This window comes from Gallus gallus, chromosome 2 (genome assembly GCF_016699485.2).
Source record: "Gallus gallus isolate bGalGal1 chromosome 2, bGalGal1.mat.broiler.GRCg7b, whole genome shotgun sequence".
Classification (NCBI taxonomy): Eukaryota; Metazoa; Chordata; class Aves; order Galliformes; family Phasianidae; genus Gallus; species Gallus gallus.
In genome coordinates, this window is record NC_052533.1 from 61287901 (window position 1) to 61314532 (window position 26632).

A 26632-nucleotide genomic window follows, 5' to 3' on the forward strand; every position below is an offset into this window, starting at 1 on the left:
TTACTGGGCATAGGTTTGCACTGTCCTCAAGAGCACTGATTTCTGTCCCAATTCCATCTTATAGTCCTTTTTCTATAGGAGCATATGGAAGTCAAAACGTGTAGAATGGGAGCATGGAGAACTTTCAGCCCTTCTTGGCGCTTTTTTTTTCTCAAGACTGAACATAAAATTGGACTCTCAGCATTTTCCATAGGGCTGATCTCACACCTGTCTTCCAGCATGCTTCTCTGGGTCACCTCTTGACATTCTGGCTGTTTCTCAGCTGATACCGGCAAGCACTGGTAACACTGCCAAGCTGTGGGAGCTTTTGGGTTGTGGTTTTAGCAATCACCACTTTGATAAATTGTTTGATCTCCAAAGCCAGAATGGGCATCTCGCAGGGGCGGTGGCTCTAAATGTCCCATGTTTTTAAAATTTTGCTCTGAAAAAAGGGCCACGAAGTGCTCACAGTCCTCAGAGTAATGCTCCTGTTACCACGGGTCTGTTTAACCACTGTGACTGAGGCTGCCTCTTAAGTACTTCATTTTCCGGTCAGCTCTCTGCTAGCAAACCCTGCAACTAATGCTCCACACAACACCCATGCTTGAATTAACTGGGTGCTTATGCTTGAACTGATGGGGGCATTGTTGCATCAATTCATTGGCACTCATGCATGAATTGAATGGGCTGTCATGCATGAGTGCAGAAAAACCTGCATTTTTTGTCCTATCTAGCGGTGGGGCTCTTTCAGATGGCAAGATCTAGTAAATAAAATACACGCTGGTTTCCCCAAGTCCCCAGTGTGCAGTGTGTCTCAGTAGCCTCACGGAAGGCTCCCAGGAGGCTGAGCTGAGCCTCTAGACTCTGCCTGGAGGAGGTGGGCATGGTCAAAAACCAAGCTGCAAAACTGTAGCAGGGCCACTTTTGTGTCCTTTTGTGGGCCAAGCCTTCTCTGGCTGCTGGCATTAGGGCTAAAAATAAAAGCTTGTCAACTCCCACAGCAGAGCCCTGACACACCGCTGAGCCCCAGTGCAGTCTGCTAGGTAGCAGCAGTATGTGCGTTTTCCATTGGCCACTTATTATAGTGTTTAAGAGTTTCTTGCAAGAAAGAGTCAATTACTCATCAGATGTAAGGAGATTAATCATGGTTCCTTATTCACATGGCATATTAACACTTCTCCTTTATTGTCTCCCTGAGGCTTTGACCTCACATTTAAACTAACAGAATGAAATATAGCCAGGCTCACACTCAAGTACCTCCACATAGCTGCTGGTGCTGTTGTTAATGATTTGCAAATGGAGCCTCCAAACAAGCATGCCCTTTCTTTCAAGCACTATCCCCTAGACAGCTTGTTTGAGGGAAAAGTAAATAAAGCCACATTTAGAACAATGACAGATCCCAGCCATCATTTTGAACTCTCTTGTAAGAGAGAAGAGCAGCAATCCCCTCTTCCCTTCCACATTTCAAACTCTAATAATACTGAAGTGCCATCCAAAAGCATTTAAAGCTGAGTTCTCAGCTGTCAATCCTCTGACTGCGTGATAGACACAAATCTCACCCGTTTCTGAGGAAGGAAACACAAGGATAAGGATTTAAGACCAAAGTAAAGTTTGCCAGCTGCTGTCAGCTGTTAGACCCCATCCCAAGGCTGCCTTCTCCAACTCAGACAAGTAGTGTGGTGCAGCACAAGCTTGGTCTAAAGCCCAGTGAGATCAGCATGTGATGGGGGAGCTTCACTGCAGGAGGAATTGTTGTGCATGAGAAAGCTGGGGGGGGAAGAGATGAAAGTTATTTCTTGGAATCTCTTATCTTCAGATATGCTCTTGAGGACAGTGCAAACCTGTGTTGGCATGTGCCCATACTTGATAGTATTCACAGTGCTTTTGTTTTTTGTTGTCCTTTTTGCCTGGCTCTGAAATGTGCTGGCTCACTTCTTTGCTTCTGTGGTCAGCTCTGCTGCAGCTTTCTGTAACAGGTTTCCCACTACATCTGTGTTGGGCCTGGGGAACTGGGCCAGTAGGAGACAACCAGAACATTTCTGTGTCTGATCCACGGCATGCGAGAGAGCCCTGCAGAGTTCTGCTGACCAGAATCTACTGAGACTCAGCTCCCGCATTTTCACACAGGGCCTTAGCCTGGCCATTCCTTTAAAGCTTGACACTGTCAAGGTCAAATCTGTCTTTCAGTAAACCTGGAAGCTTCACTTGGAGATAGTGTATGATGGAGTGGAGGGGTGGGCAGATCTGTAAGGACAGATACAGGATATTGGAACATCCACAAGATGCGTCCTCTTCCGGTTCACAGTATTGGTGACTGGAGTTGAAACATCTCCGTGCTTGAGAGCATCAAGGAGCAACAGTTAAACAAGCAATAAAGCTGAGGGAATAAGGATAAACTGTACCGCACATCACTTCAGTAAACACGCTGTTATGTCTTGCGTCTACCCATAAATGCAGTAACCAATCTCTTTTCCAGGGCTTCAGAGGGCAGAACTGTGGAGGTACCGTACAAAGGAGATGTGGAACTCACCATCCTGGACATCCTTGGAGGGCTGCGCTCCACCTGCACCTACGTGGGAGCTGCCAAACTCAAGGAACTGAGCAGGAGAACAACGTTCATCCGGGTCACCCAGCAGCACAGCCAGGTCTTCTCATAGCCCAGGGCAGGGGGACTGGAGAGAGGGATGGAAGGAGAGGAGCAGGAAAGGCTGCTGGTCTGTTTTGCTTTCTCCTCCACATTGCATTAGTGGCAAACTCCTCTCTCAATGAATGGCAGTCTCATAGCCATGATGGCTTGGATTTGGAAGGGGAAGGCTGTGCCGTTAACACAGTGCCATTGGTTCAAAATGCAATAGCCTCATCTTTTACTGTGCCTGATTTATTTTTTAATCAACATTTCTTCATCTGTTCTTTCCCCTCTGATAAATAGTTGCTGAAACCTCAGTTAGCAAGGAATTGGCTTGTACAGACATGGCTGTTGCACCTGCACACATACACACATTCCCTCTGTTAAGACTGACCTGTCAGCTACTATTGCTTCTGACAGTGCACCCTCCAGAAAAAAGGCTACAGGGAATTGAGTGTAGGGATCAAAAATCAAATTGTCTTCACCTTTCCTCTGGCAAAATGTGGGATGCTTGTGGCAGGGCTGCCAGCCTGCAGGATGTCAGAGGTGGGTGAGGCTTGGCTACTGTTGGCTTCTTGCTGTGATGATAAAAATGCCAGATCTCTTTCCCACTTTGTTCACAGGGCTGGTACTGCCATTTTTACTGAAATCTCCCGATTCCATGGACCAGCCTCTGCAGAGAAGCTGGCACTGAGTGTAGCAATCCCATGCTGTCCTCCCTGCCCCTGTCTGTGGAGATCATTCAGGAGAGAGCATCTCAGAGCTTGCTGCTTTATGTGCATGCAGTGATTGTGTTGCGTGGGTTGCTGCTTTCCCCTGTGCTCTGTGATCAGATTTTTAAGACATAGAAACTCAGCAACAGTAAACTCACCGAGGGCAGGTTTCTCCACAACCCTCCCTGCTCCCATTTAAGTTTTCTGCCTGTTCTTGTGTATGTTCCAATTGAGCAGAGATGTAAAAACGCTGTGCTGTGCATTGCCTGTGGCCAGGCAATGCCAATGAGGTTGGAGGAATCAAATTCACTTCTTAGCTACTTGGTATCACTCCTTTGCAATCCGTGACAATGTGAAAAGCAAAAGGGAGCTTTCAGCAGAGGAGCCTGATTGCAGGACACTGGTAGGCTGAGATTGAGTTAAAGCATTTGTTCCAAAGGCAGTAATGAATGTTTAAGACTCTGGATAACACTTTAATAAAGTGCAATGGCCCACTAATTAATTGATAAATCACAGTGAAATTTCTTTGGAAATACACATTGCATCCACATGAATACCACAGCAACTCGTTATGATAAATGATGTAAAAGTGAACAGCAATGAATTAATAATGCTTGGCCACTTACTTTGAAGTGCTGCTGAGATCATAATACAGCTGTTGTTACCTCAGTACTTCAGAGCCTTACTTTCCCCTCCTGCAGGTATCTGTGGAAAGAGGCAGGCTTCCTTTGAAAAGCAAATGAGTGATCTGTAGGAAGAGGAATAGCAAAGAGAATCTCTAGAATTAAGCTCATTTGAGGGACTGCTCAAAAAGCACAAGTATTGGTACCACTGGCCATCGTGAGAGCATATCTAGGCCACAAACTGATCCCCAGTGAGTTTTAAGTCTGTTGTGCACATTAGGAAAGGCTCAGTAGATCTTCTAAATGGCCTATTTTAAATGTCTTCCATTAAACATGTAGGACTTAACTCTTAATTGTGGTATGACCCTTTCATTTGTTTTGGAGATAAGGGCCTTCATGTGAGCCCAGGTTACACCCATGCTGAGTTTGAGAACCATCTTTCCTGCTTGGATCTCATACAGGAATCTGAATGTAGAAGAGATGCAGACCCTGTGGGTAAAGGGTTTGATCTCTGTTCCCTCAAGCCTGACGGCATCATGTTAAGAAGATGCCCCATTTCTTTATCACAAATCCTGCTCTTACCCTCACTAAGCCTGGAGTACAGGCAGCGTTACTCTGTGCATTGGTACAACTGTAGGAGGTCACCGTTCCTTTATGTACTTGGTGTGAAGTGTAGGGTGTAAAGGCAAATGAACACCCCTGTGAGGAGCAGGGTTAGACCACGTCAGGCTGTCATGTTGCAGGCCTGCCCACAGATGTGTCTCTGCACCTGTGCCTTCATATGTGGGACGTGCAGCAGTGTGCTGGTCTCATGCGTACACTCACTATTGCTTTTCTACTTTTTTTAGCTACATTTCTAAATGAGAGTTAAGAAATACATAGACGCATAGGATATATATTTATAAACATTTTTCTAAAAAGATCATATGCACACTGAACAGAGCAGTTTCGTGACATCTCTGTGAAACAGTTTCTTTTTCCAAAGGACCAGTGCTGGGCCAATGGGGAGCTGCCTCTCTACACAGGTGGTGAGTGTGGGGGCTTCTCCCTGGGCAAGCTGTGTGCTTATCACAGCTGCCTGCACCTTTCTCTGACCAGTGCCAATAGGAAAAAGTGAGCATAGTTTGGTATGAAGAGGTGTCCCCAGTTTTCCGGTGACACTGACAGTAAGAGTGGTGACTGGTAAAGCATGGACTTAGGGTATTTGGTTTTATGAATAGCAGCTGTTGCCATCATTTTAAGAAGCAGCTCGTGTTCTTTTCGTTTTCTCCTGTCTCCAGAGAGAGCAGGAGGGAGGATCAGCTGCAGAAAAGCTGAACGTATGGCATGGCTGCATCTCCCCCAGAGGTATATATTAGTTTTGTTCAGAGGCAGCGCTCCCCCAAGTCGGCACTCCCTGCACATGGAACAAAGACAAGGTGGAGCCCTAATTTAGCACCCAGCCCTGTGCCTCCTCATTCGCCCTTGTCTTCTCTTAGCCCCAGGTGCTGTGCCCTGCACAAGCCCACAGCCACTTCAGCAAGGAACTGGGGTATGCTGTGCCTGGTGGGATGGTCCACGCTGAGACCACAAAATGCCACGTGCCATTTGCAGATCTACCTCACCTGCACATTTTACCGGGTTTTCTGTTACTTGTTGTCCTTCTGTGGAACATCTGTACCATTTTTAAGTGCTTACTGTTGGGTGATTCTGCTTGACCTGGTCTTCTTTAACCCTACCCCCCCAGCCCCATGCTGTCTCCCCGCTAGAGGAACATGGGAGATGAGCAGCACTGTAGACCAAGGTCACACCTGCTTTCCCCAGCCGGGGATTTGCTAAGCTGAGCACACAAGAGCAGTGTTGAGGTGTGGCCCCACTGGCTCCACAGTGATTGAATTGGGTACACCAAAATCTGTAAACAGGGATGAAAAAGACCACATTACACTATTCAGACGAGCCTGGCAGTATTCTGCCAGATTCAGAACAAGCCCCACGAGCTCTTGTTTCTGAAAGAAATGAGTGTGTGTGCTCAGTAGGCATTTGGCTCCCTCTTGGGCCATGCTCTTCTGTGCATCTGTCTTCTCTCCTCAAGGCATGGAGTTGAATGCAGGATGTGGGGGACCCTGCAAGTGCAAGGAGTTCGGCAGGAGGAACCTCTGCTTACTTTTGGAGGAGCGTTTCCTATGCAAGTGTGCCTGCATCTTCCTTTCTGCCAGTCAGTTGCCAGGGAAAAGGGACTGGAGGAGAGCAAGAACCAGGGCAGGAATGAGACAGACCTCAGAGTGCTGGGATGGAAACTCCTATTTTTCAGTCATGGTCACTCTGAGAGTTCAAAGCCTTTTCTCAACTGAGTACTCCCTTTGCTTCATTTGGGGTCTTTCAGATGCCGTCTCTAGCATTGACTTGACACCTTGTGTACTGTTGTTGAAGTTCTCACACGTAAATAAATAATTAGTCTAGAACTCCTCGGTGTTGCCTGTGACAGCTGTAAAAAGCTTCAATGTAATCAGCCACGCAGAGTTGCTGAGCCTTAGCTGTTTCCCTGCCCCATGCCTCACTGCTGAGATGGTGATGGCACCGTCTGCCCTCCCTGCAGCCAGCCCATGTCCACGACGCCTCCAGCACCAGGGGCGCAGTCATGTATCGCGTTTGGAAGTTGTCCATGGAAAGTTTTGTTATGCAATAAAGAGCTTCACTCTGACAGTCTGAGAAGGTTTTATGCCATGCACGGTGCGTTCCTGGTGGGGGGAAAGGAAATGGGGCAGAGGGCTTTTAGAGGAGCGCGACGCCGCACTCAGCTGCTGCTCATAAAGACAAAGCACGCGTTTGCAATTGGCACTGTTATTTTATTAGTACGAGTATACTGAAACAATAAACTTGTACTGGTATACAGACAATTTATTTAAAACAATTTTGTTCAAATTTTGAATCAAACATTGTTTTATTATAATAATGAAATAATTTCTACCTAGAAAACCTGCAAGCACCATCAAAGAAAGGGACCATAAAATTCAATAAACAGACGCGAGTGTATCCTACAAATAGACACACCACCATTAGAAAATAGAATATGAATTCTTCCATTTTTTTTTAATATTTGTTTTAAAAAAGCTAGTGCAAGTACAATATTTTACACTGGAATTACAGAGAGTATGCACGCATATGGAAAAAAGTTCTCCTGTCACAATAAAAGCTCTTAACTATGTCTGTATGCACTTAAAATCTTCTCCTCTTTTCAATAAGGTGCAAAACGTTATTCCCTCCCTATTTCTCCTTTGTACTGGCCATGTCAGCTCGATTTCTCCCCAACACAAAGCTGCGATATCCCTTTTACTGGGCCTACGCTAGGAACTACGCTGGAAGTGTGATTTGCAACAACCCTCATGAGTAATACCAAATGAGAAAAACAAACAAACAAAAAAAAAAAAAAAAAACAAGAACAAATAGAGAACAAAAATAAAGGACCTCAGAAATGCTGAAGCATGGCAGACCCTCACCCGGCAAGGCCCCTGGCTGAGCGCCTTCGCAGCCGACCCCAGCCTGCCGGCTGCCAGCACGGTGACATAGCTAGTACAAAACGGTTTTCAGTAGCTCACCCGAACTGAAAAAGGTTGGGAAACCCCTGCCCGTAACCCTGCCCCCTCCCCCTCCCCCCCACTTTTAACACTGCGAAAAGAACAGTGTTCAACAAGTTAATATATTATTCCAAAAAAAAAAAAAAAAAAGAGCAAATACATAACATTAGTGAGTTTCAACATTAGCTGACTGTCGTGAGAGGTTGTATCTACGCCCTAACAGATTAGTAACTTTGCGAAGAGGTCAGCCCAATGGCCAGACAGAGATGCCAACGTAGCCACCTGCAGCCGCCCTCAGCCCACGCTCGTGCTTGGCTCCCAGACCCCACCCGCCGGCTCAGACAGTTCTGCGGACTGCATTTGAAGGGAGAGCAATTGGGTCCTCGGCTCTTAAAGCAAACCCCAGGGAGATCTCCACCTCGTGGGGTGTCGCAGGGCCGAGGGTCCGGCCCTGGGGTTTTTGCACATCAGCAATCCAGTAGTACAGCAATGACAGCTCAACGAGTGACTTAACGCCTGCTGCACACAACGCTTCCAATGCACGCCTACTGCATGGGCGAGGGGAAGGGTGCAGGAGCCTTGACTGCTCGAAACAGAAGCAAACAAAAAAGAAACAACCTTGGTGAAGCCTCCGTAAAATCCTCAGTGGAAGACTTGAGTCCTTTCAGATAACGACAAGAAAAAAAAAAAAAAAACCTACAGAAACCTTAGAGACTGTTATTGTATAAATACTACCTATTGGCTGAATGCACTTCATTGTAACGCAACTGGGGCCGTTCCTCCTGGTTCGGGGACACCTGGACACAGCGGACGCGGCTGCAAGAGCCGAGGCCGCGGTCACCGCCTCGCAGGGGATGGGAGCACTCCGGGATGTCGCCCCACCGCCGGCCGCCAGCTGCCCAGCTCTATCTTTGGACTAGAAAGAGACCCTCTCCTCAAAAATGGCTCCAGGATTCTCTCCTTCGGGCTTCTAGAAAACAAACACGAGTCTCTCAAGCGACCGAGATCATCACTGGAAACCTGTCTGGTGTGTCTGCTCCCGGCAGCGGGGAGAGGGGGCAGTGGAAGGGGCCCGAAGGCCGCGTGGCCTCGGGCACAGCCCTGCTGCTGGCGCTGGGCTAGGATCCCTTGTTATAAACACTTCTTGCTCAGGATTATACTCTTTGGGTTTCGTCTGGAACAGGAAGTGCTGAAAAAAACGTGGAACAGCATCCCAGAGAGAGGAAAAAATGGGAGCGAGAGGCTTAGGCCGGGATCCCCAAGGGCATCGCCAGGCCTCCCCCAAACCGGCCCTGTCCCTCGGCGCAGGCAGGAGGGACCGGGAGCCAAATCCCACAGCAGAGCCAGGCCGCGGGTCTGCACCGCAGCCACCCTCCGAAGTGCCCGGCAGCCGCACTTGAGAACTGCCGCTCCAAGGTGTGTTTTCAGCACGGGAATAAACAGTGTGAAGTACGACTCCGCTCCCCGGAAACGGGACCCATGTAGTACGAACAGAAAATTAAGCACAGTTGTTCTTTAAGAGCCTTTTAAGTAATAATTCTTCCTGGCCAAAGCCAATACAAATCAGATCATCTAGACATGACAATTTCTATATACAAAAAACATGTAACTTTCAACCTTTCTCTGCTTTTGTATTTAAAAACTTTTTTTTTTTTTTTTTTACAAACAAGGTATGAAACTCACTGTTCAAACAGAGCCATCTCTTTTTCAAACACTGAATGAATCATTCCAACATTCATTTTTCTTTTGTGCAATTTTTAAAACATTACCTGTACTCCTCAATGTGAGTGCTTCAAAAAAAGTTTCTATTTTTAATAAGCTTCTCAAATTAGGTTTACATCAAAAAATATTCCCACAAGATATAGTGCTACAAGAAAAGATCCTATCAGTAAAGGTAACACATCTGAAGCGAGGTTGTCTATGTAAAAGAAATTGTACTCTGGAGTAGAGGTGTGCAACTCGTTTGGAATTTCCCTATCGACACAAACACCAAACTGTCCTCGGGACAGGAAAACAAGTGGACATGTAGGCTTACGGAATTCACACAGATTGATTCATGTGCAAACCAAGGCTTCTGTCTGGCTGTGGGTGCACGTATGCAGATCTGCACTGACCAATTCTCATTTTTCCATTTATTTTTGGGACTCTGGGGGGGGGGCCAGGCAGGTAAACCAGGAAAGGAAATGGCTGACTGCACTCTGGCAATGTGTTTACCCCTCTTCTCTCACATCAGCACTGGGCAGAGAGCCCTGAGCAGGCTCTCCTGTAGTGATGGGGAGGGAAGAGAGGGAAACTGCCTGTCTGAGTGCATGTCCCATTTTGCCTCATGGAGCCCATGGGCTGACCTCTCCGTCAGTGTGTGTCCGAGTGCCAGCAGGGCTGGGCCCAGACGCTGTGCCGAGAGCCCCTCTCTGAAGTAACACTGTTAGTGTTTAAAATGGAGAGGATCTGCTCTCCTCGATTTTGTTTGCTTTTAGCAGTTGCAAGCCTGAAGTGAATTTCACCATTTCCATTTTAATATAGGCAACACACTTTTTAAGTGAAACAAATCTCTGCACAGAGTGAATTTTCCTGATGGCCAACAGCGACAGTTCAAGCTGAGCCTGCTGCTTTTGTATTGCGATCTACGTGATATCTACAAAGTTAAGTCATGAGATGCAGGAAATCCAAACTCGTCGGTAACGTTGTACATCCCTACTCCAGAGCAGTAAAAGTGCTGCTTCTGGTCACATCAGTGTACCACACATATGCCAGCCCCATCCCTGAGTAAAAGGTGTGAAAAGTTTCTAAATGTTCCTTGATTGAGGGAAACGAGAGCAGTGATGTCACTTCCCCAGCGCCGAGAAAATGACAAACAGCGGCCGAAGAACGCGACAGCGGGACGAGGGACCCGAAGGAGTCAGAGGAACGTCCCCGTCCCGACGTCAGGTTCGTCGGGGGAAAAATCCCAACAGCGACGTACAAAACTGTGAAGTAGGTCAACAGCAACGCCAATTCGGGCTTCAGCTGTAGGACCTGAGGTAAGTGACATCAAACTCAAATTCCCCGCGATGTGGCCCAGACAAACTGAAACAATGCCTAAGTTAAACACTATAAGGAACAGTCATTTTATATATAGAGATATATAGATAGATTAGATAGATAGATAGATAGATAGATAGATAGATAGACAGATAGATATTTTTAGAAATCCCTATAAAGAGGTTCTCGTTTTATTTTCTTCGCCCTGACTAATTTCTCGGTGATTGTATGCATTTCATTGTAAACTAAACAGGCCTGCTACAAAAAGGAGGAGAAGAAAAGAAAAAAGAGACCCAAAGAAAAAGACAACCACCGCAGCCTGTGCCGTGGGCGCGGGGCCGGAGCCAGAGGCACCCCACAGCCAGGAGCAGGGTCTCATGTGCGCAAAATCCCCTTCCCCCTCCCCCCCCCCACCCTGAAAAAATAACAAACCCCAAACTCCTCTCTTGGTGGTTGTGGGGTGAGCTTGGGTTAAGCTTTTCTTCCTGGATCTTTTTTTTTTTTTTTTCCCCATTACACTGCGGAGGCCAGAGGCATGCATTTCAAACACACGGGGCCGCGGCAGGCCCGTGATTCACGCGCCACGCACACTGAACACAAAAGGGGTCGGGGTGCCCCGGGTGCAGGGACACCCGGCCCTCGATTCACCGCTTTCTGGGGGGAGGGAGTTATTAACAGGAAAAGAAGGAAGAAAGGAAGGAAGGAACTACTCCAAGAGAACAGAAAGGGGAAACCAGAAGAGGGTATGAGATCTAGCTAACACCGCACAGGTGAGTCTACGTTGGCACGTAAAGTATTGCACATCCTACAAAAGCCAAAGCACGGAAAGGGACAGCTGTTTGGAAAGAACCAGTTATTTCAGAATTCCTCAGTCTGAAATACAAGCACAGAACTAATACATTCCTATTGCTCCAAACTTTTTATTATTATTATTAGTTTTCTTTTTTATTTTTTTTTTTTAGTGTTAGTTGAATAGATCCAGTCAGTTCAATAGCCCCCGCTTCCTCATTAACCACAACCGTGAATGCGCGTGGTTCTTGTGGAGATTTTTTCCGAGTACGTGTGAATGACAGAAATAGTGGTACGAATGCCAAGTAACATCTGCGATTCTTTCTATTCCTTTACCATCGAAGCTCAAAAACGAAACAGGAAACGAAACAAAACAATAAATTGCAAGTGCCCTGAGCAGAGTATATGGAAGATTAAGCAACTTCTCTGAGCAGAAATATTAACAAAGAAGCACTACCTAAGCTGCGTGACTGTGAGAAGAAACCCGCTCAGCTGTTTGGTAGCCTGCTGAGAGGTTAATAAAATTCAAGGAAATTCAAGAACAGTTTCAAGCTATTTTAAACGTATTTCAACTTTTTGGTGCACCCCAGAATATGGTATAAAAACAATTAGTTCTGGTGTGAGCTAAATTTCAAGTAACACATAACAGAGTCAAAGCTGGGGTTTGGGGTTAACCTTTCTTTTCTTAAATAAAAGCATTGCATTTTAGGGGAGAGGGAAAACGAGATTTTAAATAGGCTCGTTCGCTTTAGGTACTGTCTTTCTAATATCCAGAACTTTGATTTCCTTTCCTCCCCATCAGTACGGCTTCTTAAAACTACCTGAAGGCGGGAACTCACCGACCGAAAGAATGACGCGAACGCTCAACCTTGCAGGGCCCGAGCCAGACCCCACCAAAAGCAGTGGGGTCCTCTCCTCCGTTGGCCCCAGGCACCGAGCACCTCGTGTGGGCGGCCGGCTGTGCGGCCCTACTGGGGAGCTGAGCATCCCCGTGGCTCCTTCTGTACCAAACTCCTGAATCTAGTCGTCCGAATGGGAAACGATGCAATGAAAAGAACAAAGAATCATTAGAGGAAAATAACATTCGGTTATTTGGAAACCCAAACAAACGCCTTGCTTACGTATAGAAATGTTTCTCATGGAAAACTCTCAGCAAGTCTGAAGACAAGTTCTCAGAGCTGTCCCGGTAGGACCTGGTTCTGTGTGGCAGATATGGCGGAGACCAAAATGGACTGGGAAAGGAACGTAACCCTACGAAACGGCCTAGAGCCAGGCAGGTTAGTGAGTCATTGCTACATTTGTTTATGCTCTTTCAGACCCCCCCCCCCACCCCACAACATTATTAGGTAAAAACTGCAGGAATACCACACAAATGATAAACTCAAGATGTGCAAATTGCAAGATTCTTTAAAGTCCATCTTTTTCAAAAACACTGGACAAAGATTTTTTTTTTCTCTTTCCTTTCTCCTCTCTCTTATTTGTTTATTATCTGTCAGCTCGCATACGCCTTTAACTCTTTCTCAAGCATTAAAGTTTAAAAAGTGCCTCCTATTAAGTAGTCCTCTGTGGACAATGACTGTCACATACTAGTTCAATAATTCACATTCATCCCTTTGAAACCACATGGAAACTTTCAGCGCCTTGCCTGTGAGAAAACTTTACAGAGTCGCGTGTAGTTACAGTGTTGAAGAGATTTGTTTGTTTGCTGCGGCTGCCTTCCGAGCAGATCAAAGTGAGATACAGTACGCACTGAGCGTTAGACCAGGATGCTCAGCCATAAAGTGTGAACAGCATTTTAAGTGCTTAAAGACATTCTACGTTCCTCTTCAACATCGGGTTCCTGTGTCACACTGAAACTTGAAGGAAGTGGCACCAGTTGTCCATAATCATGAACCAAAAACAGTACTATAGAGTTAAAGACCGAGATCTGCAACCTAACCGCAAACGACGTGTGCCTGTGATCTCAAAGGGGCAGTATGCATCTCCCTCGTGGAAGCAAATGTCCATGGCATAACCTGACCGATGCGTCTAACACTGCACAGAAACAGGAACGAGCCTGAGCCGGGCACGTCACCCGGCCTGAGGCTCCCTGCACACCCACACACACCCGCGCACACTCGTGCACATCCACGCCACCAGGCAGCCCAACAGGGTGAATGGTGTAGAACAGCTGCCCCGTGTGTGTATGTGTGTGTGTGCGTGGCCTCTGGCAACGAACTGCACGAGCAAGCAGAAGGAAATGTTGGTGTGGCAGTTGCTTCACGAATAAAAATCAGTGCAGTCGGACCCCATGGGGGAAATATATATGTACAGATACACACACACACACACACAAATATATATATATATATATACATATATATATATACATATATATATATACATGCACATATATGTGTACATATATATACTGTGAATATTGAGTAAGAGTTGGCTTATTGTTGACAAGGTCAGAGAGCATCTGATCCTTTTTGGTAACACCTGTGGGGCTGCGTCCTCCACACTCACCTGGGGTGAGGAAACCTCCTCATGAGCCCCCACGGCTGCAGGGCTGCCTCAGGCTGGGTACACGCACACCACACGTGACACATGCACACCATGCATGACACGCACACCACGTGTGACGCACACCTCTGCTACAGCTCCCTTCTCCTCACCTCCCCCCAAAAACTTGAACAGGAACCAAAACAAGGAAAAAAAAAACCCTAAAAAAAACCAAAAAAACAAAAAAACAAAAAAACCCAAAATCACAGCTGGACCCTGTCCTACACGAGGTGTTAGAAAACAGGAGCCATGACAACACATTCATTTCCACTAAGGGTGTGTGAAGCAGATACTGCCCCTTCTGTAGCTCTCAGGAAACCTAGTCACTGACAAACACTTGTGGAAAAACATATGCACCAGTCTCCTGCATAATACCAGCTGCAACTATAACAACAAGGTTATAACATAAACCTAAAATAAGATGATAACATGTAAATACTGGGTTATTTAGTCTACAGTACAGTAATCTGGATAAAAATGACAAGGGATAGCCTAATTTCCTTTCCCCAAACAACATTTACTTTCCTACATTGGATCGACCTTCAATGCAAATCTTAACCTCCTGAGGAATAAAAGAAGGCTTGGGAAGAGTCAAAGGTGGCTCCTCTTCTGATTTCTCTAGTTTCCGCGATTCGGGGGCTGACCACCTCCTCTTCCTCGTTGCCGGGGGCTTGCTGGGTTCTGTTTTGGTGAGCAAAGGTGCTGCAGGCAATCCTATTTTGTCCGGAAACTTCAGTTCACCATTCTCAGCTAACATCTGTGCACTTCCCTGATTAATCCCGTTTTCCTGCTCCGCATACCTGTGTCTACTTCCAGCTAGACTGTCATTCTTTGAATGCTTCAGCAAGATGCTAGCTGAGTCCACGGGCTGGCCCTTTTTAATAGAGCCATTCTTCAGGTTCTTGAGCGTAAGCGATATGCAGACGTCCCCCACTGAGAGTTTGGAGCATGGCAAATCAAAGAGCTGGCTGGTTCTCTCGGGGCAGCAGGATGACCAGCCTTGTCCAAATACAAAAAAAGGGTATTCTACCAAGACCTCCACGCTGACCTGCAGAAAGAGAGGAGACAGCAGAGAGAGAGGGAGAAAGGAGAGAGTGTCAGACGGGCCCTTTGCCTTGGTGCACATGCTCAGCGGCCAGCAGTCGTCGCTGGCTAGAGTCAAGCGGGGGGACTGTGCTACTGCCATTCGGTTTCCATGAAATCTGCACATCGAGCACCAGACTTCAGGCTTGTCCTTGTCAAACGGGTGTTAACAGACTCTCTGAGCTCAGCACTTAACACAAAACTTCAACAGGAATCGATCTTTACCTCTATCCAGCTGCTCACAGAGACCCAGCAGGCAAAACAGCTTTGGTTGCTAACAAATTCTGCTCCCTGCCGTGCCCTCAGGGTACCTCAACCTCTCATCCATGCTTATCAATACGTTCCAGCCAGAGGATGGCTCCCTGAGCTGGAAGAGGCTCTATTCCCAGCTCCAATATGTAATTCCCTGAATGACCATGGGAATGTCACCTCTCCTTCTCAGCCTCTGCCTGTGCAGCTGCGTACTTACCAACACGAAATGGCTGAAAATGTTGATTTACAAGGGCAGGCCACAGGTCTGCACAGAGCTGTGTCTGTAGCAGCAGTGGGAACGAACCTACCTACCCTGAACAGTCCTGGGCCTGAGCTAGCTTGTGTCCTTCTCACATTGCTCTTCCAGCAGCCCATCTCTCTGACTATTACCTATGAAAAGCATCTTTCTTGATTTCACTGCTCAGCCCAGCCCTGTCAGTCCCCACTTCACCCCACTTTCAAAATGTGCATGGCTCTGGGTCATACCTTATCATCATCATACAGGCAGTTGCAATATCCATGCAAGCAGACCAGCAGCAGGTGCCTGCTGCTCCATGACCTTGCTTGCAGTGGATCCTAGAGCTAATATGATACAGCACTCAAATATCCACTGATCTTTGTGCTGTGCCTGTCTGTGGGCTCAGATGGTAGTTGTGGGCTACTCTGACTCATGACCTACAGGACAGAGCCTAATGCATCCCGTGGGCTCCTGGTTAGCAGCACCTGGTAGATCTGCTCCTCTCCCCACTGGTGCTGCTCCTTCAGATGCACCCTGCCTGCAAGCAGGACCCCAGGCAGCTCCCTGTGCACCTCACCCAGTGGATCATCGTCCCCCTTGGCAGGAGGGCTGGATATGGGATGTCCCATAGTGCAGAGCAATCAGATCGTGAAAGCCAAAGACTCCTCACAGCTTTTGACTGGTTAAACCCACCCCATGCCCTAGCAGGCAACTGCACTTCATGAGACAGGTGACTTCACTGATGGAAAAAAAAAAAAAAATTAAATCTATAAATATATGCTACAAACTTATATGACCAGGCCAATCAAGTACACTTCATCTACTGTCTTGATGCTCCACCTGTCCAATACAGAAACATCTGCCCCAAGTTTGAGATCCTATTCCAAAGACACGCACCCCAGTACAGGGTGTGACAAGGAGAAGTGGGGAGGGAACATGCACTATCATCTCTTCTGGATTTAAATGGAACCCACTGTCTACACAGAGCTGTAGGCTTTCCTAATGGACGCAGATTTCTCACTTACATTGCTATAGTTTGCCTCTTCCTCTTCTTTTTCCTGTTTGCTATATATATTTTTTCCTTTTTATACTTTCCCCAGCCCATCAAAAGCAATGAGTATCTTTGGGTATCATCCATGCTAGTGTGCATTATCCTCAGTAACACACAAGTTCCTCTCGATGTGAACATGCTTTCATAGCTTCCAGTGAGTCCATTTTATATGGCATGTAAAACACATGCCTCAACTGTCAATCGCAGAAACAAATTGCCACATTGGTGGTGGTGATCATGAACAACACTAAATAATAAAGATGACCATCGATGCCAGAATCTCCGTGACCCAGTCACAGTGTTCATGGGCATCTATCAATCTGGAATGTGTACCCTCACTCACTATGAAGCACTGTTCTAGCTAGCTATGTGTGGATTCAGCTCAACTGGGCTTTTAACATCACCATTCTCTACAAATGATAGTAGTCAAAGAACTTAGTGGCTTGTGGTAGCAAGGGTAGCAATGGGAGGACAGTTGGACTAGATGGTCTTGTAGGTCCTTTCCAACCTTGTGATTCTGTGATTCTGTGAACTTTAAGTGTGAAAGTTCAGAAGAAACACCTCCCCCATCATTCTCTCCTGACACAGGAGAAGTTGATTTTAAAAGCTTCCTCCCCTGATATCTTGACATCATTATTTTAAGGGACAAAGAAATTTGGAATTCCTTTCAGTGCCTTTTTGGTTACTAAGACAATAAAGCAAGAAACCAAAACACCGGCCCCTCTTCAAGCACCCTGAGGCTCTGCTGTCAAGTTACTTTTGGGAAAACTTTTCAACGCAGTCAGTGAATATCTCCACTTTCCTATGCCCCTGAGATACCACATGATGTCTCGGCCATGCTCAGCTGAAGGAAGGCAATTCAGACTGCTCAGGAAGCGCAGGTTGGAGCACCACTGACACATGCAGAAAGAGCTGGTGCACAAGGAATAACATTCCCACTCCTTAGATACAGTGTCTTCACAGAGGAATATGGAAATTTGCGTTGCAGGGCCAACTGCAGCAACCATCGAGACAAGCGCTAAAGCAAAGGGAGCCTAGTAGAAGTAAGGATTTGGATGCCCCCTTGTCTAGGAATACAACAGAAAGATCACATACAGAAAGAGTGGTAGAGACCTCCGCCTGCTACAGTGAACAGATCAACGTCTCCGTTTCTGTACTTGTGTCTGTGCCAAAGGTAAAGAAAAGAAGAGATGGGCAGAGGAAAAAGTGAATGGTTTGCGTATGCAGATATATATTAGATGTCGGTCTAAAAAATGTGCACCAAACTGGCAGGGCTTCTAACAAGATGTGGGCTTCTCCACCTCTTATGTCTATTATTCATTTTTGAAAGAAAAGCTAAGTTATGACCTGAACGCTCATCTTTTCTTTTAAAGTTGTACTTTAGAAACGATTAGGAGCTGAAGCTCAGGGATGAAAGTGAGCATTTCAGAGAACAACTTCTGCATCTCCTGTGTGTCGTAACCTTAACACAAACGGACGTGCATTGCTGCCTTCCGCTTGTTCCTGGCAGCAAAAGAAAGGATGGGTAATGAGGATGTGTCATTGTGACAGTAAGACATGGAATTACAAAGAGATGCAAATCCATAGGGCTTTTTTAGGCAAACGCAAATCCAAGGGGAATAACAGCTGGACTTTGGGTTCTCATCCATCCAGTACCTGCTTCACTTCTTACTCATCCACAGCAGCGATGCTGTGAAGTGGAAACATCACATTTCTCAGGGCAGTTGTTTCACTGAAGAGGAATGTGGATTTAGGAGGGTTAATTCTCTTCTGGTTTTCCACACCTGGCAGAGGATGGGATTAGCAAGGCAGGGGAGCCCAGAGGATGGCCTCCTTCTGCCCTAGCCCCATGCAAGGGAGGAGCAGTGGTGATGTGATACAATAGCAACTGCGTGCTGCCTCCCTGTGTGCGTGAGAGTTGTATACGCTCAGCTAAAAATAACATCCTACCGCTGTCCCTCCGTTGGGGTGGAAATTAGCTCATGTTTGCATCGAGTCTGAAAAGATGAATTCATCAGTATTCTGATGGCTTCCCAGAGATCGCTGGGAGGAGCATTTAAGTGAACGGAAGCTAATGGTAACAACGCTATTTTTGTACGGTATTTAGTAGTTACAACTCACATCCCCCTGATAACACCGTTCTAAAAGGTCCCTCTTTCCAGAAGTATAACTGCAAGAGAAACTGAGTTTAATAAAGTACGTCGGGAAGCTGAATTACGCATGCACTGCATTCTCACTGCACTTGGGAATCAGCATGGATCTGAGTGCAGCAGCACCACAGAGCCACTGCCCTGAACAGCCAGACTGAACAGCCTTCTTTCAATGGGAAGAAGACTAAGCCCTCCTCACACGAGCAATCTTCTAATGAGTAATGAGTGCCACATGCCTGCTAATAGGGCTAAATGCCTTCCTACAGCCACGCTGGGCTGAGGGCGAGGTCACACACGTAGAAACACTTCCCTCTCTCCAGCCAGGCATGGGAAAACCTGCACGGCTGTCCCTGTGCATGGGGACACAGCTGATCTGGGAAGGGACCCAAGCCCTGGAATCCGCAGGAAACCAAAATTAAACCCTCACACTAATGATATCTCTGCGTGACTCTCCCTCGCTTTGGTTCTGGAAGCATCCCCCGTGGGAAACACAGCTGGGGAGTATTTCGGCTGCGATGATGTCAGCCTGCTTCTGATAGGCTTCTGGATAAGGTGACACTTTGCTGGATGAGCCCGGCGCGTGTGACTGTGCAGCCTCGGACCCGGCATGCGTTCTGCCAGAGGATGGCAGTCCACGCTCTGCAAAGGGCCGCACCGCGCCGGCACATCCACCAGCCCGACACACACACACAGCGCTACCTGCTCATCTTCACTGCTTCTGCTGGCGCAGAGACCAGGCTCTGCTGCAGAGAGAGAAATGAGAGCGAGGTGATGACTGTGGAGGGGAGACCACCGCTTCTGAAATCTCCCGATTCAGGGCACTGGGGCAAATCATAGGAACTGGTTCTGACCCAAGGACAGGCCCCTATTCATGGGGTCTGTGGTGTGCAGCTCTCACTGAGAGAAGCACGGTATGGCTCAGAGGTGAAAAACAATCGCCCTTATTCTGAAGGCACCCAAGGCCCTAAGCTGATCTTTCTATCAGTCCAGTGGGTGATGCACACACATCTACAGACAAAACACATGGGGAATCTGCATGACTGACATGAGAAAGCGGCTGTGTCACATGCAGTGATTCCTGTATCTGTGTAGTTTGGGAAGGATGGGACACCCGCTTGGAGTTGGACTCGATGATCCTTGTGAGTCCCTTCCAACTCAAGCTCTTCTGTGATTCAATGACTAAGAATTCTGTGTGTGTGCTTTACGCCTCAGTACCATACCTCTTTGCCTTTCCTTCTTCAAACCGTCAGCCTCAGGTGCTTTCCTATATCTGTCCCCTTCCGATTTCCCTCTCCCTCTCTCCCTCTGGGCATCTGTCTCTGAAGATGCGGCATGAGGGTGCTGCCCTTTGTAGCACTTGCGTTCCAAACCAAACCCAAAACGCTTGAGACAAAGTTATTTTAAATGAGTACCTCTAGGGATCATACTATCCCTTACATCTAATCTGCTCCAGCCTCAATAGGGCAGCATCTAAATTGCTCAGAAAATGAACAGTATTAAGATACTGCTTTATGATCAGTTACCATCTTAATGAAAGAGTTATTCTGGAAAGTTACAGGCTTTTTCCTATCCTGGAAACCAGTGAGATACAAAGTTCAGAAGCAGAGCCTGCCCGGCCACCTCAATGGTTTTTCTTTCCAAACTTCCCTTGAACACACAGTTTATGTGAGCTGCGCAGTGTTTAAACCACCCTCAGCTGAAGCCTTGGTAGAACTCTGCAGTGTTTTGGTAACTTACGTGTGTGAGTGGATGCGTTCCCAGACAGCTCCAAGCTGTCTCCCAGCCATGGAAATTCACAGCCTTGTGCCCTACCTATTGCTCAAGGCTAGGATTTGTGCTGAATCTAGCCCTGAGCTTTCTGGAGTGGATGGTCAAAATCACCTCTGAGAATGCAAAACACAGCCTCTCATGCCTCTGATCTTATTTCGTATTTTAATAAAATACCACAAAGATCATGCAATTTCTCCTACAGGTTCTCAAGCTATAAAATACAGCAGGATTTATACCAAATCCTGACCAGGCAATGAAGACCGCTGGATAGGCCCACGGGTGGCAAAGGGTCCGCCCGTGTGCCTTGGCTCTGACAGTGACATACTGCGTGACCGTACTTTGGCAAATCTCTTTGCTGCCCAGTGTCTCGGTTTGCCCCCAGTCTCAGACTGGTTTTTCACGATGTGAGGACAGGGTTTTTTCCTCACTGTGTGTTTCAGCAGTGCTGGATGCAAACAGGTTGGGGCTTCAGGTGGTACTGCCTTGAGTACTACAACATGGCTGAGATTTCCTGTGCTGCTTATACCCAGTGAGTGTGTAAATGCTTCCCTTGGACTGATGAGGGCACTGAGAGTAATCCCATGGCATTTTAACCTGGGTGTAAGGCAAGAGGGCAGTCTGGTCCCCCAGAAAGTCATAGATATCCCCTTTTATATCCAGGAGGCTACACCTGTCGTCAGTGTGACCCCGATGGCTCCACTGGCACTGTGAGACAGGTGATTTTGGGGCCAGAGTCAGCCTCACAGAGGAGCGTGAAGTGTGAAAAACTACCCCTGGGCAGATCTGAAGCAGCTGGGACACACGGAGGTACCCCCATTACTCCCCCAGCTACCCGCCCCGTGTCGCTGTTACCTGTGCTCGATGCTCTCCAACTGCAAACTGTATCACAGCAATGCCTGGGTTATGGCTCTCTTCGATCCTCTCCACAGTGCTGGAGTCTATTTTCAGGTCATTGCTAATTTCTGCGCTCTGTATGAAGTCTTCTGTTTTTAAGTCCTCTACTTTCTTCAGCTCCCCGTTGGCCAGCTGGATGATTGACCCCTTCATGAAGTAAGGGGGCAGCGTGGGGGGGGCCGTGGCAGGGGATGCGATGGACTGCACCACGGGGAGGTGGATCTGCGCCTGCACCATGGTGGCCTGGTAGGCGGGCTGGGTGGTGTGGGGCTCGGCGCTGAAAGCCTCGCTCTTGGGGACAGCGGTGGTGACAAACGTGTGAGGCACTGCTGCGAACTGGGGAGACGAGGTGACAATGGCCGGCGTGACACCCGACGGCTCGACGTCGGCGCTGCCGACCGGTATGAGCAGGGGCTGCGTGCCGGGGATCACCAGGTGCTGGGGCAGCCCCCCGGGGTACCCCAGCGCTTGCTGCTGGCTGCTCAGGTAGCCTATCACCGGCGGCTGGGTCCCGGCGTAGAAGGCCGTGGCCGGCAGCCCCACTGGGAGGTGCTCGGAGGCGCTGTGGGTCGTCTGGATGACGGTGTGGGGGGACAGCGTGGCCACGGCCTTCACTCCCTCGTGGCCCAGAGCCTGCTGCGGGGACAAAGCATAGGAGCGGTGGGTTGGCTTCCCTAGGTGCAAGCTTCCCTTGTCATTGAGGGTTGAGGGAGAGTTCTCTCGGTTGGTGGCCTGCTGCACCTCCAAGTCCGCAGTTGGCGTGCTGCTGTTGGGGACCACCATGACGGAGGCTCGGACCCCTGAGGACTCCCGGGCGCCATAGTCGGTAGGGCCCGAGTGCACCACCACGTGCCTGGTCTCGTAATGGTGGGGAGCTGGTTTATTGCCTGCTTTGACCAGACCCATGTCGGCAGAGGGCGAGATGCCGTACCTCCGGCTCTTCTCTATCTCGCCGTTCAGCACCTCCTTGGCCTGCATGGCCTGCAGCCGGCCACTCTCAGGCTTCTTGGGGGCATCCCTTGTGACAAAGTGCGAGGCGTCGCTGTACTGCACCACCACCTGGGAGGAAGGGCCAAGGGTGAGTGTGTGGGGGATCACCGTCTGGTGGGGGTGCAGGGGGACCGGGATGGTTGGAGGAGAGACGTTTCTGACTGCGCTCTGGGGAGAGCTGGAGATGTGGACGTACTGGTTCTGCTGGGCGGGTGGAGGAGACCCCGCAGCTATCAGCCCGGGCGTCCTAACCAGGTGCGGCTCGACTTTGTGCCCCTGCTGGCTTAAGCCGCTCATGCTGGCCAGCAACGTGGAATAAGCCTCCAGCTGGGAGCGCTGGGATGGAGTGGTCGCGACAGCTGTGGCCGCCGCCACGGCGCCGGTTGCCGAATTGGCGGTCGGAGAGATCAGCTGCGAGGGGATGAACCCGGCATATGGTCCGCTGTACTGGGGCCCGACGAACTGGAACGTGTGCTGCAGGTGTGTGTACTGCACAGGGGAGACGGGGGTCCCGGACTGGGAGAGTGCGGGCGAGTACACGGTGGGGAGCGTGGTGGGGGCCGGCACCGACCTGGGCGCGCTCGGTGGGGAATAGTCCAGCCCCGCCGGCGGCGGCTTGTGCAGGCCCTGCTGCAAGCCCACCTCCGCCGACGTTCCCCCGGGCCTGTGCCTGCCCCCTAGGCTGCTCTGGCTGCCGGGGAGCCATGCTAGGTTGTCTGTGCGGTGGTTGTCATTCGGCAGGACCGGCTTCACCTCTGAAGGCAGGCTGGTGGCGGGGATCTCTCGCTTCTTAGGCGGCAGGCATTCATTGCTCCGCTCTTGGTTGGATTTCATCTTTCGCCGTCCCCCCTCCACTGTGCTTGCTTCACTGTCTGGCTGGCTCTGATTTCAGTCTGATAAATGGAAAGTCACATTTGATTTCTGCAAGGGATCCAGTGACTTCATGAGGAATCATCTCCCCGTGAGCACGATTCTCCAACGGCTCCTCTGGATTCTGCAACGAGAGGGTGGGTGAGGGAGGGCGAAATCACACTATCAGCACTGGGGAATGGGGACAGAAAACCTCACACTTTAAACCAGCACCCAAGAAAGAGAGAAAAAAGGTGGAATGCCAACCCAGCTGGTCACTGCTGCTCTCATCTCAAGGAGCAGTGGACAGCTGTGCTGTTAAACAGCAGCTAAAATCCTGGGCACATCTGTTAGCACATTGTGAAAACGATTAAAACTTCAGGCAGGTCGGAAACTCTCTGACCATAAGGTGTCAGATTTATCTCCCAGTGTCTCTCAGGCTCACTTCCTTCCCAATGCACCTTCAAGGTTCACCCTTCCATTCTTTTCTTCCCCTGAAACAACAGCGTTGCCTTCACACCGCCATGTCCTGAAACGCCTGGGAACCTGGTGTGACCTCCTACACAATATCTGCATAGCAGCTGGCAGCTATACGTGGAGTAGAGGGAAGGGGAGCTACTGCTGAGCCCTCAAACACAGCACTGCTGCTGGACCAGGGAGGCTGTGGGCAGCACAAGGGCGCTCCAGGAAGAAGGTAAAGCTGAGCAAACTCCATCCCTTGAGGTGTTTGAGGCCAGGTTGGATAGGGCCCTGGGCAGCCTGATCTGATGGGTGGCAGCCCTCCTCATGACAGGGGTTTGGAAATACATGGTCTTTAAGGTCCCTTCCAATCCAAGCCATTCTTTGATTCTGTGACTCTACAAACTTGGCCCCAGAGATGCCTCATTAAGAGTGCTTGGGAAAGCCCATCCAGGTCTTCCTGTTCCCAGCTGAGAGCCCCCACAGTGGTAAAAGCTCAGGGTATTGTAGGGGTTGGAGCAAAACCACCTCTTTGCTCTGGATCACGTAGCTTGGTGACTTCACCCATCCAAAGTCAACAAGGGCAAAGTCAGGTCCTTACTCTATTTTCTAGGGAAAATATCATGATTGAATCACATTGCGCCTTGAAAGAAAATCCGACAGCCCTCCCCTACTTGCCCAACACCAGCAACAAACTTTAGGGAAAGGGACAGTTCCCAGTCCCTGTCCAGCCCCTGGCTTTCTAGATGGGCTTCTGGCTGCCCTGAAGGAGCTGTGAGCACGGGTGCTTACACACGATAGGCATTCTTGCAAGAAAAGTGTGCATTATGTGAAAGAAAAAGGGAGAAAGAATTCAGAGTGGATGTGAAAGAAGATGGAAATAGGATATAAGCCACTTAGAAGTGAATGCTGAGCAGCAGAAATGATATCTATCTTATGGCAAACTATATTCCTTTGGGGGATTTCCTTTCCTATTGCCTCACTCCTAATGAACAATAAGCCTGATGTCTGTATGTGCACACAGCGCTTTGAGGACATACCAGGCTAAGATCAAGCCTAACTTTAAGAGCATTCTTTACAACTGTGGTTCTCCAGCCTGCCATAATTCATCAGAAGCCCAAGGCATCCAACGGTTTGATACAATTTGTCTTAAGTTAATTATTTTGTATTTTAAAAACAGAGCCAACAGCAATAGCCACACAGACCCTACAAAAACAGCCTGCGGTTTTGCCTTCACCCGTTCCGCAGGTGCCACGGATCAGTGATGGACTGAACCTCAAGCTGAGAAACCAGCGCAAGCATGAACTGTAGGCTTGGGACCAGGCTGCCTAAAGCACCTCTATTCTGGGGCAGATTCTCTGCATTTGGACAGGAGGAGGACAGAAGAAAGTTTGTCTGAACCTGGGGCAGCCTCCTGAGAGCAAGAGCCAGTGATTCCCACAGCGCAGCCACTCAGCTCTGGCCTGCCTTGACCCACCAGGCATGGGCAGCCGGGAGCGGGCTCCGCCACCAGCACGGGCCTTCCCCTCCTCCTCGCAGTTGCTCGCTGTGTCTTGGCAACAGCTAAAATTATTATCTTACACATGACTTACGGATTTTTATTTTTACGTCCGACTAAAAATAAAATCGCCGAGCTCACATTTGCGCAGTCATCCTTGGTTAAGTTTAGCTCACTGTAGCCTCCTGCCCGGGGCGGTCGGGCTGGCGGATCAGTCAGCGGCCCGTGGCTGGGCAGCTGAAACGGAGCCTGTGTGTGGGGCTGAGCACGGCCAGCTCCTTTGGTGGCAGTGGATGAGCCAGCCAGCCCCACACCAGTCGTTCCAACAGGTGGAGCCATGTGGATTCAGCTTCCCCACATCAAAACTGCTAGCACAGAGCTGTGTGACACCTGGCGAAGCTTTGCTTTGTGGGAGCCGAAGCAAAGGTTTTTTTTCTGATGAACAGGATGGGACCGACGAGTTCTGGGTAGTCCCCAAAGCCAATGCTGACCTTCTTCAAGAATACCATGAGCTAATTCTTCCATTTTTTCTTTCCTGAGTCTTTCATATGGCTCTTTTCATCGTCACGGGTGACAAAAGGGCTACCCCACATCTCCTGCAGAGCACAGGAGGAATGAGCAAGCCTAATGGAGGCAGAAGAGGTAGCAGCTGTGAAGGCTGCCCCACTTTTCCAAGCCCCACTAACTTCATGGTTCCACTTTGAACTCCAACAGTCACAGGATGGGATGTGCAGAAATGCAAATGTGCAGCAGAAAGCAGCCTATCTCTGTTCCAAGACTTAAAAGTGAAGTGGTAAGTTTTCAGCATAATTCCAGTTCCAGCAGCAGCAGCAGCAAAGATAACACAGGCCTGACTGTGCTCGGGAAGCAAGACTAAAGTGCCTGCAAGGCAAGAGGTACAGGGCATGGTTAAACGCTTCCTAGCTGCTGCCCCAGAAAGATGAACACTGCCTCCTGAGGTGTGGCACACAGTTTATTATTTGTGTGCTTTTTTTGGGGGGGATCCGAGTTGTTTTTCTGACTCTGGAGATTTCCCTTCTCTCTAATTTCAGAGCTGTCGATCATGACTTGCAAGATATGCAAAACAGCAGCAAGCACCAGGAGATTTTTTGCTCCCGCTTTCTGTATGTGCCACACAAGCGTGTGCGTGCGTGCACGTGCAACTACGGTTGGGAAGGTAAAGAGGACAAAGAGATCAGGGACAGCAGCTGGACTTCGGTATCTCTGGCAGCTTGTACACAGGGAGCATTGCTAAAGTGTCTGGACAGCCCCTGTCCGCTGGCAGCCTGCCTGCACGAATTCCTGGAAAGGCTTAAGGCAGAAAAATAATCACTCAGAGAGGAGTCACCATCTGGGTTTACTCTGGTCCCGGAGGCATTGCTCGCTGGAGCTCAGGATGTGCATTTCTCGTGCACAGCCTCAGCGTGCCTCCGCAGGCACTTGAAACCTCGCTACGCCTCCCAGAACACTATTTTTTTCTATTTATTTCATCTAACGAATCTAAAACCCACGAGAGGACGCTGGGTTACAGCCTGAGGGGCTGGCCACC

The 26632-nt window shown here is 48.8% G+C and overlaps 2 protein-coding genes across 12 annotated transcripts in view; one reads left to right on the plus strand and one right to left on the minus strand.

Annotated features, from left to right (window-relative positions):
* The window catches only part of GMPR2 (guanosine monophosphate reductase 2), a 37870-nt gene extending 31247 nt beyond the window's left edge, over positions 1 to 6623 (plus strand). For all 3 annotated transcript variants that reach the window (NM_001030998.2, XM_040683650.2, XM_040683642.2), the window contains exon 9: positions 2456 to 6623. In NM_001030998.2, coding sequence (NP_001026169.2) covers positions 2456 to 2636 — 181 coding nt within the window. In that variant the 3' untranslated portion in view covers positions 2637 to 6623. The remainder of the gene's footprint in view (positions 1 to 2455) is intronic.
* A 122-nt stretch (positions 6624 to 6745) lies between these two features.
* LOC121106455 (ataxin 1) overlaps positions 6746 to 26632 on the minus strand; it is a 206756-nt gene continuing 186869 nt past the window's right edge. For all 9 annotated transcript variants that reach the window (XM_015275966.4, XM_015275961.4, XM_015275965.4 and 6 more), the window contains 2 exons: positions 21246 to 23271; positions 6746 to 14897 (listed from right to left, as the gene is read on the minus strand). In XM_015275966.4, the coding sequence (XP_015131452.2) occupies positions 14367 to 14897; positions 21246 to 23111 (2397 nt within the window). In that variant the 5' untranslated portion in view covers positions 23112 to 23271 and the 3' untranslated portion in view covers positions 6746 to 14366. The remainder of the gene's footprint in view (positions 14898 to 21245; positions 23272 to 26632) is intronic.